Source organism: Sabethes cyaneus, chromosome 2, assembly GCF_943734655.1.
Source record: "Sabethes cyaneus chromosome 2, idSabCyanKW18_F2, whole genome shotgun sequence".
In the NCBI taxonomy this organism is placed as follows: Eukaryota; Metazoa; Arthropoda; class Insecta; order Diptera; family Culicidae; genus Sabethes; species Sabethes cyaneus.
Window position 1 is genome coordinate 158,947,205 of NC_071354.1, and position 19,306 is coordinate 158,966,510.

The following is a 19,306-nucleotide window of genomic DNA, read 5'->3' on the forward strand; positions in this document are numbered from 1 at the left end:
GGTACTGATTCGCAGTAATATTTTTTTGCGCTCACACTTGATATGCGATTTTCTAAAAACTTTTTTCTTCTCCTTTTTGGTTTTCGCTATTCTAGTCTTACGCTTTTCTACTATTTTGTTCTGCTTTATCTACACTTTGGAAAACAGGTTATGCTTACATCCGCCGGGGAGAGAACATTTATATGTGGTGATATATCGAGGTTCATCTGAAAACATAATAACAGTAGTAACCGTAATAGGTAATAATAATAATTATAATAATAGTCGAGATTTTGTTAAAGCTGTTTCCCACTTCTACCAGTTTTACCATTACACTTCACTATATCATAAAACGGATGCTCTCCTTGGGATAATCTTCTGTTAGTCGACTAAAGGTAATTGCTAAATTGTATCGCTACCCTAAAGTTGGTTTCACCTTACGAGTTTGTTTTGGTTTTTGGTTGATTTTCACTATGAAATTGTTTGTCTCTAACCGTGCTTTTCATGCTGGGTCCGATTAGAATTTCATCTCAATCATTTGAAAGAATAACGCTGTACATTTATAGGTAAAATTTGTAGCTACATTAGTGTGATTTGATAACGATGGTGACGACGGCGTGAATGGATGTTTCTGATTCCCTAACCATGCGAGAGAAGGAAGGGTGGGGGGTTGTCAGTTTGCGTGACAGTAGTGATGGGGTGCAGAGGATAGTTTTTGATTCTGTCTACAAAACGACAGGACAGGACACCAAATGCTATTTCGGTGCTGCTATTGTTCTGCCGGAGGAAAGCTGCCCACCGAGTCGTCGTTCGAGCCATTTTCGCAAAACGCCGTTGGGCTTCCGAGGGCTTGGCTGGCAGCGACAACGATAACCACGACAGTCACGATGGGCTTCCGCCTGGTGTGTTCAAGAGGGAAGTGCTACTCGTTTGGTGAGCTCATTCAAATTGGTTGCGACCGTTCGTCGGTCGGTTCGACTGTGGGAAGGAAGGTTGAGCCCTCCGGAATCTATTAGGACTTTTTTCTCTCTCGCAGGGGAATGTCGTCCTCCTGACATCATTGGTTCGCCGAGGTGTAGTTCTGCAGGGAGACGAGATTAAAATTTTAATTAGTAACTTTTACGGTCGGTCAACGGGCGTGGGATTTTAATATTAAATGGGTTTTTGATATAGAATGTGAGAAAGACAGAGAGATGTGGACAAACCGTGGCCAATTAGTTTGATGAAAACTCTCGCAAATTGGAAGATAAATTTTGCTCGGTGATTATGAACTGGCAACAGTTAAGAATAGATACGATTTATATTCCACTCAGAATGTGTAGCTTGTATTTACATGTGAATGTACAATGTGAGTAATAACAATTTGTTTGAGAAACATTGTTTACAGCTAGGTAGAAAAAAGAGAACGAGAAGAAAGATTTCGAGCTAAAAATGAACCTACGGAAAACGGAATGTTGTAGTGATGTTGGCTATTTTTCTTGAGTGATGAGTGGTGAGGTTGAGTGCTCTACTTTAAGATTTAGAGTGTAAACAAAGTACATCTACGAAACACAAAACATCTATCTAGATGAGCCGCATTGCGTGCTCGAAGAAAAACTGAACGAAAAAGTACAGACAGATATAGAAACAGGTTTGTTTTATGGACAGACGTGTTGTGTTAGCAATAAATTGCATCATTGATTATACTCAAAATAAAACGTTGCCTCAAGCGTACTTCCCAAATGATTTACTGTGTTTTTGAAATATATACCTCACCCATAAGACTACTCAAGCTACAGGTTAAAACTACTCTCAATTTACTTCTCTGCATACTTTTCCCACTAAATTAGTTTCAATTGAAAAATGTTATCACAAACTACTAACTGCCAGTCCACATTTAAGAACCCTAGTTTGTCCCCTTTATTTTGATTTATGGCGGTACCACCTTGCTGGCAGTAACTAACCTCACTTTTTCAGGCTATCACGCACGGCCACTCATAATATTCATCCGTGCTTCCGTGTATATCAATTTGGCTATAAATCAATACCATTTCCGAGTGCAGTGCCTCGGGAAGAAAATGGTTGGTAGAATAAAGGATAGAGAAAAAGAAAAACCCCCACGGCAAAGTCACTTGTCAATTCCGGGCTGTGACTTCTGGCTTGACAAGGGACTATACCCGTTGGATATTTTTAATATCCAATTTTTTTCCGCTAGCACGCCTTTAACATGCTCTGCAACATATGTTCTTAGGAAATAAGAGGCTTTTATCTCATTATAGACCTTATCTTCGAAAATACATGACAATGTTAGACATTACTAAATCGTTTGTGTTCCATCAGATAGTCCATTATGGATGTACTTTTCATCAGATGTCGCAGTTTATTATGACTAATTTTTTTTAATGGCGTCTTCCTACCAACTTACACAAACAAAAATGTACAAGCTTAAGAAAATTGCAAAGATGGGAAATGGGAAAATGTAAACGAAAGCGATATACTAACAGATTATATGCATTTGTTACAACCATCAATTTGAGGATTTAAGATGCTGGCATGGCTGCCAAGGCAGTGGTCACATATTCTGGCCTAGGCTGGGAAGGATTTATAATGAAAATGGGCCGCCAAGATTGTGCTAATGTCATCTATGTGAGTATAAGCGAAAAGTCATATACATATTAGTTGTCTGGGTTAACAACAAAAAAATGATTAAGTGGAGTTGTTTCTGGTGATTATTGAATAGCGTTTTAGTTTTCATTTGAAATAAAAAAATAATTTGTTTATAAGTACGACAGCAAATTTTTAATCAATTTGAATTTTGATGAAACACAGATGTGAATTGATGTCGACAATCTTTAGAAATTCTTTTGTGTAAAATAATTAAAATCCAAGATATTTTTTTTTAAAACTTTGAAACAGGATAAACTGCACGTTTAGGTGAACCAAGATTATTATTAAAGGAACTAGGATCAGGCTTCATGCTCGGTTTGTTGCTCAGTAGATGCTCATTTGACTACAGCGCTTCAACTAAATAGAGTTCGAAAATGTAGTGTAAAGGCCAATTGTAGAATTATGACTTATTATTATCTACATTATTGTTTAAGAAAGTATAGTTTTATCTTTTGTATTTACGGCGCTATGTGATTGCTGCACTCTTTTTGCTACCAACGGTGTAGCAGCCCCGTAACGCCGTAAATACAAAAGATAGAACTATATTTCTTCAATAATAATGTAGATAATAATTAACTTTACAATTATGTTTTATCGAAGACTCCATTATTAACAAGACTGGCCTCTCTGTTATTTTTCCATATAAACGCCATGCGTCAGCATCAGTGACGCTTCAATTTGCGAAGGTGGTACATTTTGCGTGAGTGTTAGTAAGCTTACCAAAATTCCGTATTTGTGTTTGTGGGTTGAATGTTGCTGCACGCGCAGTGCTTAAGCCCGCAGAGCAATCGCAAGAGATGCTGGAGAGGATCATCGAGAGCCTCTTTCCGCACCGGGGCCAGACGTAATCCCGAATATGGCAATTAAAGCAACTATTCTAGAGGATCCCGAATTATTCAAAGGAGTAATGAGTAGATGCTTGGAAGCTGGCCACTTCCCGGACAGATGGAAGCGACAGAACCTGAAACCGAAACCGGGAAAATCTCCGGGTGTCCCCTCGTTATATAGGTCGATCTGTCTGCCTCATACTACCGGCAAGGTGCTGGAGAGGGTTATCCTTAACAGACTCGTACAGTACACTGAGGGTACAAACGGTTTGTCAAGGAACCCATTCGGCTTCCGAAAAGGCAAATCTACGGTGGATGCCATCTTGTCAGTCACTTAGACAGTCGAGGTGGCAATCCAGCGCAAGAGAACAGGTATCCGCTATTGCGCAGTTGCCACGCTCGAGGTGAGAAATGCGTTTAATAGCGCTAGCCTGGACTCCATAGCCAACTCGCTTCGGAACATCCAAGTGCCGGTGTCGCTGTACAGGATTCTGGAAAATTATTTCCAGAAGCTTCCACAGCTAGTTCGGCATTGTCTCGTATGATGTCTAATAGGTCTGCGGTATATGGCAGCAAACGAAGGCTGCTGGCCAACGTGGACCAGTCCATACTCAGATATGGCGGGCCGGTGTGGTCATCGGCGTTAGGTACCAAAAGCTATCTAGCCAAGCTGGAAAGCACCTATCGTCTCATGTACTTGAGAGCGGCGAGTGCGTATCGCACAGTTTCACATGACGCAATCTGCGTCTTAGCGGGTATGATGCCTATTGGCATCATCATCAGCGATGACGTAGAGTACTTCAACCAACGTGGAACTAGAGGCATACGGAGTACCACAAGATCGCCCTGGATGACCACATGGCAGCAGGCATGGTCTAATTCCATAAAACGACGGATACATCGATTTATCCTGGAACTCTCCGGGTGGGGCAACAGGTGCCACGGCGAAGTCAACTTCCACCTGTTACAGATTCTGTCAGGGCATGGTTGTTTTAGACAGTATCTGCACAAGTTTGGGCATGCGGAGTCCACCGCGTGTCCCGAATGCGTGGATGTTGAGGAAACTGCAGAACATGCTTTCTTCATATGCCCTCGTTTCGCGGGCACGAGAAGCAACATGATGGCAGTGAGCGGACAGGATACTACTCCGGATAAATTAGTCCAAGGAATGTGTTCCAGCTGGGACGTATGGGGGGCAGTCAATGCGGCTGCTACCCAGATTGTGCTTGAGCTACAAAACCGCTGGAGAGCCGATCAACGGCGAATAAACAGCCTAACTACCATAGTCCAATAGTCCAGTTATCTAAGAGAGTGCGTCAAGCACAATAGCCCCTCCCTGAAGTAATACCGATAAGGTGCTGCCAGGGGGGATTGAGGCTGGAGGCTCGAGTAGGGGTTTAGTGGGTCGGGATCCTCACGCCCCATTAGGGGGGTCGGGATACCTAACCCCACTCCCTGAGTTGTCTTCTCAGGTGTCTGATAGTACCGTATCTTCTAAGATGCTCAGCAGATTTCCTTACTCGTAAAAAAGGGACTACCTTGGCCGGCAGAGCGAGCTACCATCAGTGTCTCTCAAATATTGGCAGAGTTGTCAGTCTTCTTATTATGGGATCTTCGCTTTTATAATACTTTTTCGAATTCTGTTTCGTTGAGGTACTGCAGTCAAATGAGCATCTACTGAGCAAAAAACTGAAAATGAAGTCTGCTAGACTAGAAATGCCAGTCGTCGTTTTATCATATATAACTAAAAAGTATTTTTTAAGCGTGTAGGGCGCTATATCTCTGCATATTAGCGTTGGTAAGAGGAAATGCTTATCAACTTAGGGACTATATTGACTCGTTTCATTATCCCTCATTTCCCTGATCGCGGATAAGTTCAAGTTGTTACGTGGTTTTTGAGCCGTAAATCTCGCATGTGCATAGTATTTTTCGATAAAAATTAAATTATGGTTGTATATGAGCACCATTGGCATTATATTAAATTTGTTAAAAAGGTATTTTTTATAATTTTCGTAGTTACTGGCTTTACAAGAAAATTTTCGAATATCCAGGTTAGTCTCATATGACTGATGCTTACATACTTACATTATCCATCTAGCTCCGCCCATCTACTAACAACAATTCCTTTCCCGAAATACTTGTGAAGATGCAGAGGATTCCCTGGTCTTTAGTAGCAACAAGTATTGGACTAACATTCCTTTCCATCCCACCAGGACCCGCATTCGGACGTGGCCGGCGTCGGTATTGATCAGCATGCAGGGACCTGATAATGTTGCACAATGAAAAATAGCCTGCTGTCCCAAGTATGCTTTTTCCAACCATCATTTTGCAATTTTCATCGGTCCTGGTCAATAACGGAGTAGCAGCACACGGGCGGTATCCTATGCTTATAACTAAAAAGTATTTTTTGATCTATTTTAATCACCGTGCGAAAGTAAAAAGTATGCCATCAATTTTATCTAATAGCAAATAGTATTTGTGTAGCTTTTTCTATATTATCCAAGTGTTGGGGCGAGAAATTGCAAAAGGAGGAGGAACGGAAGTTAACTGTGCCAGATTCACCAAGTAAGAATCGATTCCGAGTGCCAGAAGTGGACCATAGCAATGCTCCAGCAGCTGATCTCTAAGAAATTAAACGATTTTTGTGATCGCCTACCAGCAGAGTCTTATAAACAGAACCGAGATTCGCTGGCAACGGTTCTAAGTTGGGTTATTTCTAAGTTTTGAGAAGAGAAGCTACCGGAGGAATGGGCGGAAGGAAGGAGTAGTTTGTCCCAGCTACGAAAAGGGTGATCGGCTGGACTGCCACTACTATAAAGCAATACAATGTAATATAAAAAGTTACCCGAAACATTTCTGGAATTTCGTAAATAATAGAAGAAAAAACTCTAGATGAATAAACTTCCAGCTATGTTGTCCAATGCTATAATTTTAATATATGCTGACGATGTAAAAATATTCTTACCAATCAAGACTGACGCTGACTGTCTCAAACTTCAACTTGATATGGATACCACATGGACTTTGGAACGTTTTGCTCAAATAGTGGCTTAACAAATGTTCGGTAATAACCTTCCAACGGAATTGTCCTGCCCCGCAAATTAATTTTTTGAGACCTAGGAATTATTTTCGACAGCTCACTTTCTTTTACAAATCATACAGACACTGTTATTAACCCTCTAGTGCCCAAATTTTTGATTTGCTTGAAAATTTTTTAAAATGCTCATTTTGTGGCCAGAATAATGGAAAAAATATTCTTTAATTACTAAGTTCAGGAATAGTTTGATTATTTATAAAAATTCGTAACCCGCCAATTGGCGGGGTTGGGCACTTGGGCGCAAAAAAGTTGCAAAATCAAATTTTTCGATTTAATTCGGGACATCGATTTCAGAACATCTATAACAGTGCTAGTATTTATGGAACTAGTTATAATGAGCTTCAACTGAAATTTTTGACCATATGGCGATTCCAGGTCCCGGACAAGTTCCTTCGAAATCCGTTCCGTGCTTGAATCAGAAAAGAAACCCTCCCCGGGCCTGGAACCGGTCATACGGCTTCTGTGAGACATGAGATGATCGCCAACCGCTCTTTTGTATAGTGCTGATGTTTTTTGATATGCGACACGACATAATTTACTGATGCTGAAATGTCCCTTTATGGGAACCGGTTCCGGATTTATAATATCCCCCCGGATTCGGATGGCGCGCACCATGGCTCATAACTGCGGCAAAGTAAATGATATGTCCACAGTCGATGCTTACAAAAATCAACAGATTTTAAACAAGTTTTAAATATTTGGCAACTTTAACTAAAAAAGCCATGTCACGGTCGCCCAAGGAACTCCGGAATAACTCCGGGACCATATTACATATGGCTATTATCTATAGATATTATGAAAATAGAAAATATTTCCGGAAAAATTCCCAAATTTGGTAAAAAAATATTGAAAGATAAAAAAGTTACGGCCATTTTAGTGAATGTTGCAGTGCTAAAAATGAAGTAGACCCTAGAGGGGTTAATCGAAGCGTCTTGCGGAGGAAAACTAGACTTGACTTCCAGCTTGAATGCGTCATTGAATCTCTTTACCCGTAATATTGTCGGCGGTGACCAGAGATCCCAAATATATGAAGTCATCAACCACTTCCAGTTCATCGTTGTCTATAGTGCCCGTGGGAAGCAAATCCTTCCAAACAGACACAGAAACAGTTGTATTTTCAAATTTGGCAATGAATTCAGCAGAATCACCACGACCTTGCCTATTGATGTCCTTATCAGTAAGCAGTTTGCTTTTGGGGATTCTATTACTCCGAATAGTTCCCAGTCGTATATTCCTCTCGTTCCTCTCGAGTGGAGATATAAAATCAATGGTAATGCCGTATAATAATAATCGAAAAATATGATTTTTAAAATCCGGCAAAATTTTAGAAAGGCGAACAACAATATTAGTAGCTGTAACCTTTGAAAAATCTTTAGAGTCTGATAGAACATGAAACTTAAATCCTCATATATATGACTTGTTTGATAAATTGGGTTTTTCATTTTTGTAGTACACATTTGTTCACTATAATCTTTTATCGACTGGTAATTCATTCAATTTTTTCATTAACTCAAACTTATTAAGCGGTATAGATTAAAATTTGCGGTTTTAAAATGGTCTATGATAGATCTCATTTTGAATAATATTGTCTTGCTTATCAAGATTTTGTCGTTAAGCAGTAAAATTCGCCGGGTTTCAATGAATCTGTTTCTTGGTTATAGGATTATGGTTTTTAAATACCATAAAATGCAAAAATGTTTTGTGATATAGCTATAAAGCGTTATATAGCAGCTCATCAAAAAGGCGAACTGAAAATTAGGTGATAAGTCCTGTAAATTCCCCTTCCATATTAATGCCACTGCATGCTTGTGTATTTTTCAAGGCATATAAAAGAAGCTAACAAGGCCTATAACAATAATTTGTAGCTTAAGCTCGAAAAAAATCAATAAATACAACGAAAACAACATGTTGTCAAATTACTAAAAAAAAGTTGACGTTAATGCCCAACCCCGCCAATTGGCGGGGTCAGTTCCTTGATAAAAATCGGCCAGTTCCTAAACTTTTTATTGCAAATTTCCTTTTTTACCATGAAGTACAACTTATCAGCTACTCACCAATAATTTTTTTGTTCGTTTATTCCAAGAAATAAGTAATTTACAAAAAATTGAATTTCACTCTGCACAGCAAAATAATTTTTTTTTCAGTTTTCTGGCATTTTTCAAGTTTCGCACGAAATATCTGTTTCAAATTAACGTAATAAAACAAACAAACCACTCGAATAGTTAGATTAGACTATAATGAGAAGGTATGGGTGCATCTCAACATAAAACGAATAAGCATAGTAGATTTACAACGATTTTGCTGAAGCCCGCCAATCGGCAGGGTTGGGAACTAGAGGGTTAAGGACTGCCTTAAATTATTCTCTCTCGTGAGGCGATTCTGGCGAGACCTAAGCTTGATTTTGTGAGCATTATGTGGTGCCCACAATGCGTAACTTATATACAACGAATTGAGGGCATTCAAAGCTGAAATAGTGTTCTTCGCAATCATTTTATCTGGACGAACTGATAGTCAAACACTTGCCGCACGGTTTCACTTTAACCAAAGTCAAGTCGTGCTCCGTAACATACGTGTTTTCAACCCGCCTCACAGAAATAGGAATTATTCTCTTTACGAACCAACGTGCCGTTTTAAGAGGGCTTTCAATGATCTACAGCATATAGTGGATATTACTATGCCACTAACTATCATTAAAAATAGGCTTAATTTATATTTAAGGGAACTGCATTCCTTTTAATCGTTAATCGTTGTATTCAACATTGTGTTAATAATAAATTTTTTTGGGCAACGGGCTTGTAGCCTATACCTTAATGAGCAATAAACTATCGCGGCGTTACTCTGGTATATACCGTCTACAAGGTACTCTCCCAGATCCTGTTACGCCGATTGTCACCGATAACACAAGGTTTCGTAGGAAATTATCAGGCGGGCTTCATGGGGGCTCGCGCAACTATGGACCGCATTTTTATCATCCGATCTTGCAGTAATATCGGGAATACAATGTAGCTGCGCATCACACCTTTTTTGACTTCAAAGCAGCATACGATACAGTCGATCTAGACCAGTGGTGCTCAGGCATAAACGTGGTGCGGGCCAAATCAGATCGCCCCATGAGTCCGCGGGCCGCAATGACCTTTGGCCATTTTTGCGCATACCAAAATGTAAAATAGGCGGCACCAAAAGCCGATTTTTAGGAATCATCACAAGATTTAAACCGGAAAGCAATCCGATCTACAATATGCACGAGGTACTACAACTGACGCCTGTGTCATCAAAAAATTATTCATAAGTCTGCCATCCCTCAAATCAGTCCGCGGACCGCACGAATCATTACGAAGGGTCACATGCGGCCCGCGGGCCGCAGTTTGGACATTACTGATCTAGACGAGCTTTGGCAGTTACTTGAACTTGTTCTTTCTTTTTTCATGGTTAAATGATCAAACTTGTTAACTCTATTTTTTATAACATTAGTGTTCGCAGTCGACGGAGAGACCGGTAGCAGAAAATAATAAAACAAAAGTATTTATAGTACCTCGGGGGACGCAAGACGTGAAAGGGAATGAGCAGAAAATTGGGTAAGGGTGGATCATTGTAAAGCTGGGGGATCCGCGCATCGAATCGGGCTATAATCGAAACCCAGCTTGGATAAAGAGGAACGGTACACATACGTACTGAGTGTTGCTTCATTGATGCCCTCCCTTTCCCCAATTATCCACTCGCCAATTATCCCCGGAGGAGACGATTGTAAAAACTACCGTTATAAAAAGTTGTTTTGTCTTGTCCTTTTTTATGAGGCCAGGTATTCACCTCATAACAAAGGTCAAGACAAAACATGAGGTTGGTCTATTGTTAAATATCTTAAGTGTCTATCAAGCTAACGGGATCGAATGAAGCATGTGCTGAATCTTTGCAAAACGCAACTTATTCGAATATGTATACGAAAGTGGCTAATGTATCATAGATCAAAAGACCTGTGTTGTCGAAAGAATAAGAGCTAACTGACTTCGATCATATCGCATCATATGCAAACTTGATGAGTCGACGAGGACCCGGTAAGGTTAACCCAAGTAACAATGTGAGTTTTATCGTACTCTTATTACGGTTTCCATGGCCAATTTTGGTCATAAAAGCTATAATAAGCGTGTAATAAAACCTAAACTGTTTCTTGGGAAGGAAGTAGTGGATCGAAAGCGTTGAAGATACGTAAGCAATCAACTCTCTCTCTCTCTCTCTCTCTCTCTCTCTCTCTCTCTCTCTCTCTCTCTCACACACACACACACACACACACACACACACACACACACACACACACACACACTCTCTCTCTCTCACACACACACACACTCTCTCTCTCACTCTCTCTCTCGCACTCTCTCTCTCTCTCACACACACACACACACGCACCCTCCTTTGTAGTACAGGTTTCAATCCGATTTTATACAATTTTCTCTTGTGTAAAAAACTATAATTCGTTATGACTTAATTAGGTTGTAATGTTTATGATTTTCCATCCAAAAGATTAAATAAGAGGAATTACTGATTGATAGATGATTGTAGCCGGGTTGAACAATTTGCTCGAGCAAAAGAATTAAAGTAGCTGTCTGATTATTTCGTTTCCTTGCCTTCAAAATAGAAATCTCATAACAGAACCAGGCATTCAACGCGAATCTTCAAAGTCAGGTTCTCATGTGGTTAGTATGACCGATGATTTGATGTTTCACATGAGTCTATCCTAACTTGTGCTCTAAAACTCAACCATCTACAAAAAAAACCTACGTAAAACCCGATACGGATTCGCAAATGCAACCATCTATTCATAGCTACATTAGTAATTCAAAACGAAAGCAACTCTAGTTTGAGCAAAAAGCGTCTATTTGCTTTACCATAATGGAAGCTCTAATGATACACACTATATGAGTACTACGGTCTAGGTCTAAATTCGCCGCTATGAGCTAGTCTCCATTGAATGCAATTTAGACTGCCCGTACATATTTCTTCCATTCACCGAAATCCAGACAGCTTTTTTTTGCCAGAAGAAAAGGGCCCGCATTACCCTGCATGCTTAAGATTGATTCACTGCACAGATGAGCATTTTCCACTTTTTTCCACAGAAATCCCTTTTCCGGTTTCACTTTGAAACGTTTTCCCCGTTGCACAGTTCTGACAGCTGAACGCCCCTCCCGTACGGGAAGGCAAAAACCCGAAGCGCAAGATCGTTTTAATAAAATATGAAAGAATTGAATTTGAATTACAGAACATGTACATTATGTCGATTAATCATTCATGGAAATGAGCACACCTGTATGGAAGAAGGAACGGAATATATTTAGGTATGAATTAATTACAATTGTGTCAAGATTTGGTTATACGGGAAGGCGAACCAACGGGGGTGAATATACCGAATGGCTTTTGTGAAGTGAAAGAGCTCGTTCGCTGTTCCGCAACCTCAGCGGGGAAAAATGAAAATTGGCGAGGCCGGAAGATTGCGAGCGGCACTGTAGCCAAATGTGGAAAATGGTGCTGAAAGCGGCACTTGAACATGACGAAATTTACAGCCCGTTTTGCTGGAGCAATCGACGACGTGGAGAGAAGTGGTAAACATAAACCGTGAGTCTAAAATTAAGCTATTTAGCATGATGCCGGTCCGGCGGGGAGGCGGGCGGAAGACGGCAGCGAATCGCGCGGGGCTTGACTTTCCACTTGAACGCGAAACTACACCTGATCTGTGAGCGGAGCGGATGGGAGCCGGTAAAAATGGCAACAGCGAATACAATGTTTGCAGCCAGCCAGAAGAGCTGGAAATACCTCAATGATTGCTTGATAGCTGACGGATGTGTATGATTCCAGCTGGAAAAGCGCAGCGCACAGCGTATGATTTGCTTGGGGAAAATGCTTATGTATTTACAACAATGTTATTTTATTTGCGAGTATATTGTTGGCCAACCTATAGATGTGTACTTTGGAAATATTCCAGCATTCGTTTCGACTCGAGGGTTAGCTGCACATGAACGAGTGTGTTAATTTGATTGATCGGCTTTACTTTCTATAAGTACAATTTATGATAATATAATTTTGGTGAAAATTATGGTAAAATTGGGAGGGAACTAGAAAGTTACTCACAGATTTAAATGAAAATGTTAAGGGAAATCGATCGGTTCCAATTTACACCTGAAGAAACTGGATTTTTTTGCTAAAGATGATGAATTATTTGTTATTTCATATACTTGGATACATCCGGATTTCTAGGTAATCGTTATTTTATATCTGTTTCTATTTTATACTGTTTCTTTTTTTTCTAATTACTCTATCGCCGGTTAACTTCCATTATCCTTCCATTAGTTTATTAGATTCGGTGGAACAAATCGAATCGCCAAACCGCTGCAGAACGACATCGCATGTACTCTTCACACGTCAAATCGATAATCGCAAGCTGTGGCACCATGCAACGATATCCTGCACGGTGCACAATTGGCAACATTTCCAAAATTATAATATGTTGCTTCACTACAATTTGCATAAACAACAAAACGCGCCAAGTAGAACAAGAACGATAACGATCGCGTGCACTAGCGCGTGTCGCTTGTTGCACAAAATATAATCACCTCGTTTGATGTTGTTTCTTATTTACGAAGGTTCCGTTGTGACAGTAAACATTTGCCGATTTAATGGTCACCCTGCGGAAACCGCAAATATCCCCCAATACAATGGCAGCTTTCGAGCGCGGTGTGAGAAACTTTCGTTATTCAATTGAAAAATGCTATACATTGATATTCCAATGCAAAACCAGCAGCAAATAAATGTCCAAGGATGAGGCAACAAAGACAGAACGCGCGCGGGTCGTTTTTCCCACTTGTGCATCGGATGTATTTTGCCATCAAGGATGTGCTTCCTGATGTTCCTTCTTTTGTCCTCTTGCTAATCAGAGTGATAAGTACTGTACTGGATTCATTTCATTTTAAAATCATTCCGACATGGGGCGGATATAAGCACACTCACCCTGGTACTAAGTGCTGCAGAAGCAACCGCCAAATTCCACACTCGTTGCTATCCAGCCAAATTTGTCCTGCGGGCCGTAAATGTGACCGCGAGCGGAATGAAAAACGTTGCCAGCTTGCAGCCGAATGTCGCTCCTCGAAGCGAACATTTGTTTTCTTGAGAAAATGTTATTTCGACTGTTAAAACTATAACGAGCTTGCAAATGGGTTTTTCAGCCTCGAGTGGTGTTTTTTTTCGGCCCCCGGAAGCGAAACCCAAACCCGAATGGATGCGGAAAGTCATCATTGGCATATATTTTGTGTCCGACTGAGTGTTCGGCGTTTAATGGCCACTGTTCTGTCTAGTTTATATGAGGTGTTTATTGCCCCCTGTGGATATCGGAAATGGGCACCAAGCCGGAGGTTGCTTGGTACCTACTGGCTAAGCGGGCAATGAAAGTATTAATGCTGATCGAATAATAAATCCATTTAAAAGCCGGATAATAGAGCTGCGGGCAAGCGTTTTTTTTTCGAAGCTCGGATCCTTCGGTTTTAGATTAGAATTTCTATGCCGGAGGTTTTTTCTGCTTCGAAAAATAATCTTCTATTTAATGTCATATTATGCCTGGAAAGGATGGAGCTTTTGTAATACAAAGTTCAATGTTGCTGGACGGACGGCGTTGGATGCGCAATATCTCTACATGCTTTACGTTGTTAAGAGCGAATGTTTATGAGTTTTGGGATGATATCCTCCAAGTAGTACTTGGCTGGTTTTATTGCGGCTCTTTTTATGCGTACAATGAATAATCAAACTTTTGAGCTTGGTGAACATGTAGATATGTTCAGTCAAAAATGTTCGAATTTGTCTCGCGATGTTAACTCATGTACAAATTTGGTTGTTAATTTGCAAAAGCTTCCAAGGTCCAATAAAATAATACAAAACATAAAATAAATAAATACCATTGAGGTCTGCGAGAGAGTCGTTGGTGGAAAGCATTGTGTATACGTAAAGTTTTTTTTACGTTTTTCACCAACATAGAATATTAAGAAATTTGTTGTGTGGAAATCGTGCTTGGTGAACCGGCTGGATAATGCGACCCCATAGGGGTACAGCGACTCCTTTCTGAACCTCCAGGTGGTACCAGGTTAACCTCGGTGGCAACCGACAGGGAAGGAAGCACTCATGTGAACGCTGAGCGTAGCAACGAGGAATGGTTTTATAACACTTGTCAGCCTTGAGAGTCTATTCCCGTCAGGGCTGGCTCTTGGTGGCTCGACGATTCCTCAAACAAGTGCACGGTTGTACTCTACGTTAGGAGCGGCGTACGACAGCGTCTGATCCGGGGCGGGCGACTTTATTAAGATATGTATTGTCTCGGTACTGCGTCTAAGAAGGCAGCCCCGTCATGAGGCTTGGTAGCGTGATCCTAGTAAGGCAATCTACCTAAATCTAAAAATACTGCGAAAAATCAACAAAATTCGACTCGGAACATTCGGCACAGACAAAGGTGACGAACGAACAGACAAAGGTGATTAACGGTATGGAATGGATGCTTGGTACCTGGAACTGAAGATCGTTGAATTTCATGAGTACCGACAGGATGTTTGAAAGTTTGGCATCCTGGTACTCCAGAAGATCTGTTGCAAAGGCGCGAAGGTGTGGGGATTCGTGGCGGTGAGACATAATTTTATTGAGAGGTGAGGTGATCAACAAGCTGGGATCGAGCTTTGTAGTGATGGGCAGAATGCAGGATCGCGCGATGAACTGGAAAGTGATCAACAAGAGGATGTGCGTGTTGAGGATAAAAGGTCGTTTCGTCAACTACACCATCATAAACAATGCACGTTTCGTCCACACGAAGGTAGACCCGACGTCGAGAAGGAAGCATTATATGTGCAGCTGGAGGCAACCGAATCGACCAAATTCTCATCGATGTCCGGTTAATATCTTGGACTGGAAAAACTATCTAAGCATTGCATCGAGGTAGAACTTGACCATGTATTGACACGAGCAGTCGCGTAGTCACGAGCGGAGACGTAGTCACGATCCTACGGAGGAAAATGTAGCAGAAGGAGGACAGAGATCTTGAGGAACTAGAACAACTATTCCGGGCTAATGAGACGTGCAGATGTGAAGGACGAGCTGGGAAATCTGGTCACAAACGAGCGTCAGGCGGTCAACACGTTCTTCGATGGGCATCTCAATGGCAATATAACAGAAGGAGGCAGTACTTAACGAATCGTGATAATATCCACAAACGACAACAGTGTTCCAGCTCTGATCTCGAAATAATTCTTGGAGAAATCGGACAACTAATAGAGTGACTGGGAAGGACCGACTTTCGGAAGAACTCAACAAAACTGGTAAAGAACCGCTAGCAACGGCAATGATCCAATAATAGTTTACAGGATTCGGGAGGAGGAGATACTACCGAAGAAGTGGATGAAAGAAACGGTTCCTCCCATCCCATCTGGGTGTTCGGGTCGATTTCTCTAATTACCGCGACATTATGCTGGTCTACGCCGCCTATTAGGTGATTTCCCTGATCTTGATACGTCGTCTATCCACAATCGCAAGGGATTTCGTTGCGCAGTACCAGGTGGGCTTTATAAGAGCCCTTGCTACTACGGATCAAATTTTCACACTTTGACAAATCCTCCAGAAATGTCTGGAGTACAACGTACCAATGCATCATATATTCGTGCATTTCAAAGCGGCATATGAAACAGTCAATTGCGAACAGTTATGGCAAATAAAGCGTGAAAACGGTTCACCGGACCGAGTGATGTGACGGACGGAGTTAGTGATGTGCTATGTACGTGTTTCGGGGGCACTTTCGAGTCTTTTCGGATTGCGCAGACAGTTACAACAATGGTAATTTAACATCACCATTGAAGATGTGATCTGGCGAGTGAACATCGAAACGAGAGGAAGAATCTTCTTAAGCAATAGTAGTCAACTGCTAGCCTTCACAGACGACCATAGCGTCATCACTAAAAACTTTAGGACGATGGAGGGTAGGAGGAGTGGGCCACTAATAAATGCGTCAAAAATCAAATATATTAAATATATTCATCAAATATATAGAAGTTCCAAAGACAAAAACGCACTCCTCTCCCACGGACAGTGACCATCGACGGCGATGAACTCGAAGTAGGGTGATTTATCTATTTTCGGCAAGCGTTAAGCCTACCCTATTCTGGACACTTCCATTCGATTTTGCTGTAAAATCCAAAACAGAGTACGCGTAACGCTTGTCCAAAATATATATATCACCTTATGAAACGTTACCCGGATCGATTGTCCTTTGCAAAATTGACAGTGTAACTTGGTTTACGGATGATACTTGTCGTACTTGAACGAAAGGTATTGCGGACTATTTTTGGAGGAGTACAAACGAATACCGGAGAGTGACACAGTCGTATGAACCACGAGCTGTCACTACTTGGATAGATTCCCATCGTCCATTTTTAGACTAGTTGTTCTCTACGGACACGAAACGTGGGCCACACTCGAGGGGGACTTGCTCGAAGTTTCGAAGTTTGGCATTTTGCTCTTGAGCTTTGTACCTTTTTGGACATTATTGATCAACACGCTCTATTGAGAAACAAAATTAACATTGACCCACGCTGACCTTGGATCACTCAGAATTTTATACAGTTATACAAAAATTATACAGTTATACAAAAATCGAGCTGATGCGTACCGTTGCTGGAAAAATGATAAGCAATGTGCTAGTAAGTGGTACAATTTTAAGAGATTGAGATATATTGACATTGTGACGTACACAGATTAGTTGCACAGAGAACCACACAGATAGCATTTTGCGATAATTAACCATCTTCAATGCATAACATAAAGGGTATGAAATGGAGAGAGTTACCTGGAAGGAGCGTCAAACATAGCTCTGGCTCTCTCAAGCTCCCACCTGGCGCCTCCACGCAGATCTAAGTCAAATGATGACGCTCGATGGCCTTACCCGGAAATGCTTCATGTACTTACTGAAGCAGCTAAGCTAGGAGGTTCGAACTAGAGCGCCTGTTCTCCAGGTGAGGGGCGGCTCGCACAGCGTCTGTCTCGTAACGGGCGGCTGAATATGAAATGCTGTATCCCGCAAGCTATACTTAAGATGGCAGACCCATCAGCGGGATGTAGGTATCGCGACCCCGGTGAGGTAGTATACCGAAAACTCAATTACCACGAACAACGAACAAAGAAATTCAGGACGGAACAATCGGAATAGGATACGGCAAGGGACAAGGAAACGATTAAGGGATAACGATTGGAAATTTGGTACCTGGAATGTCCGAACTCTCCATGAACCGGCACGGGCCGGCTTGCTTGCTCGAGATGCAGCAACTCGGAGTGGAGATCGCTGCTATTCAGGAAGTTCAGTGGCCAAATTCCAGAGAAAGGGAGTTCCGTGCAGTAGACCCTATTGCAGGCACTTCTTTCAAGTACCACATCTATTACAGTGGCGGTAAGAAAGCAGAACATGGAGTCGGTTTCGTAGTGTTGGGAAAACAAAAGCAACGAGTTATCCGGTGGAGGCCCGTAGATGACCGTATATGCGTGCTGAGGATTAAGGGTAAATTCTTCAACTATAGCCTAATCAACTTATACGCACCGACAAATGATAAATCCGATGATGCTAAAGACGAGTTTTACGACAGGCTTGAGCGGACCTATGGAGAGTGCCCAAAACACGACGTGAAAATCATCATCGGAGATGCAAACTCGCAGATCGGGAGGGAGGAATACTTCCGTCCGGTTATTGGAAGACATAGCCTCCATCTGTCGACCAATGATAACGGTCTGAGTCTCATAAATTTTGTCGCTGCCAGAGGGATGGCCATCTGTAGCACCTACTTTCCACGTTTGAATATTCGGAAACACACCTGGAGGCATCCGAATGGAGACTCCAGCTCTCAGATCGATCATGTCTTGATTCACGGTCGACACCTTTCGGATGTTATCGATGTACGGTCTTTCCGTGGACCAAATATCGACTCTGACCACTATCTCGTAGTGAGTAAGATTCGCGCAAGGCTGTCGAACACGGCGATAGCTCGCACTGAGAGGACGCTGCGTTTCAACATCCAGCAGTTAACGACAGACGGCGTAGCAGTGGAGTATGCCAGGAAGCTTGACCAGCGAATCGCAGAACAGCAGGTAGAAGAAGAAGATATAAATGGGCTGTGGAGGAACATCTATGGTGCCATCCAAACAGCAGCGAGAGAGGTGGTAGGCACGACACACGGAAGACAGCGTAACAGCTGGTTTGATGCCGAATGCCAGAAAGTGACAGATGAAAAGAACCAGGCCAGAAGTCGCATGCTCACTGCGGCAACGCGTCAAAACAGAGAGAGGTACAGAGAGACTAGAGCTGCGGAAAAAAGAATCCATCGTCTTAAGAAACGCGAGTACGAGGAGCTCGTGCTCGTCGGCGCAGAGGAGCGATACGCCAGCAACGACACACGGAGTTTCTATAAAACGGTGAAATGCAGGAATTTTGCCATTCCTCTGATGTGCAATGATAGTGCTGGCAACCTGCTTACCGACAAAACGGCGGTACCAGCCAGGTGGAAGGAGCACTTTCAGACACTATTGAATGGAGAGGTAAATGCGGAGATCAGCAGGGACAGGATAGAAATTGTAAGCGATGGTCAAGCTATGGAGCCATCAACACAGGAGGAGATTAAGAAGGCAATTAGTGAGCTGAAAAATGGTAAGGCTGCTGGGAAGGACGGTATCTCGGCTGAACTTCTAAAAGCGGGGAGCG

The 19,306-nt window shown here is 41.9% G+C and overlaps 1 protein-coding gene across 1 annotated transcript in view; it reads right to left on the reverse strand.

Annotated features, from left to right (window-relative positions):
* Positions 1-951: 951 nt before the first annotated feature.
* Positions 952-19,306, reverse strand: part of LOC128737445 (potassium voltage-gated channel protein Shal) — a 107,680-nt gene continuing 89,325 nt past the window's right edge. Inside the window, exon 5 of the mRNA XM_053832082.1 lies at positions 952-1,060. Within this exon, the coding sequence (XP_053688057.1) occupies positions 1,037-1,060 (24 nt within the window). The 3' untranslated portion in view covers positions 952-1,036. The remainder of the gene's footprint in view (positions 1,061-19,306) is intronic.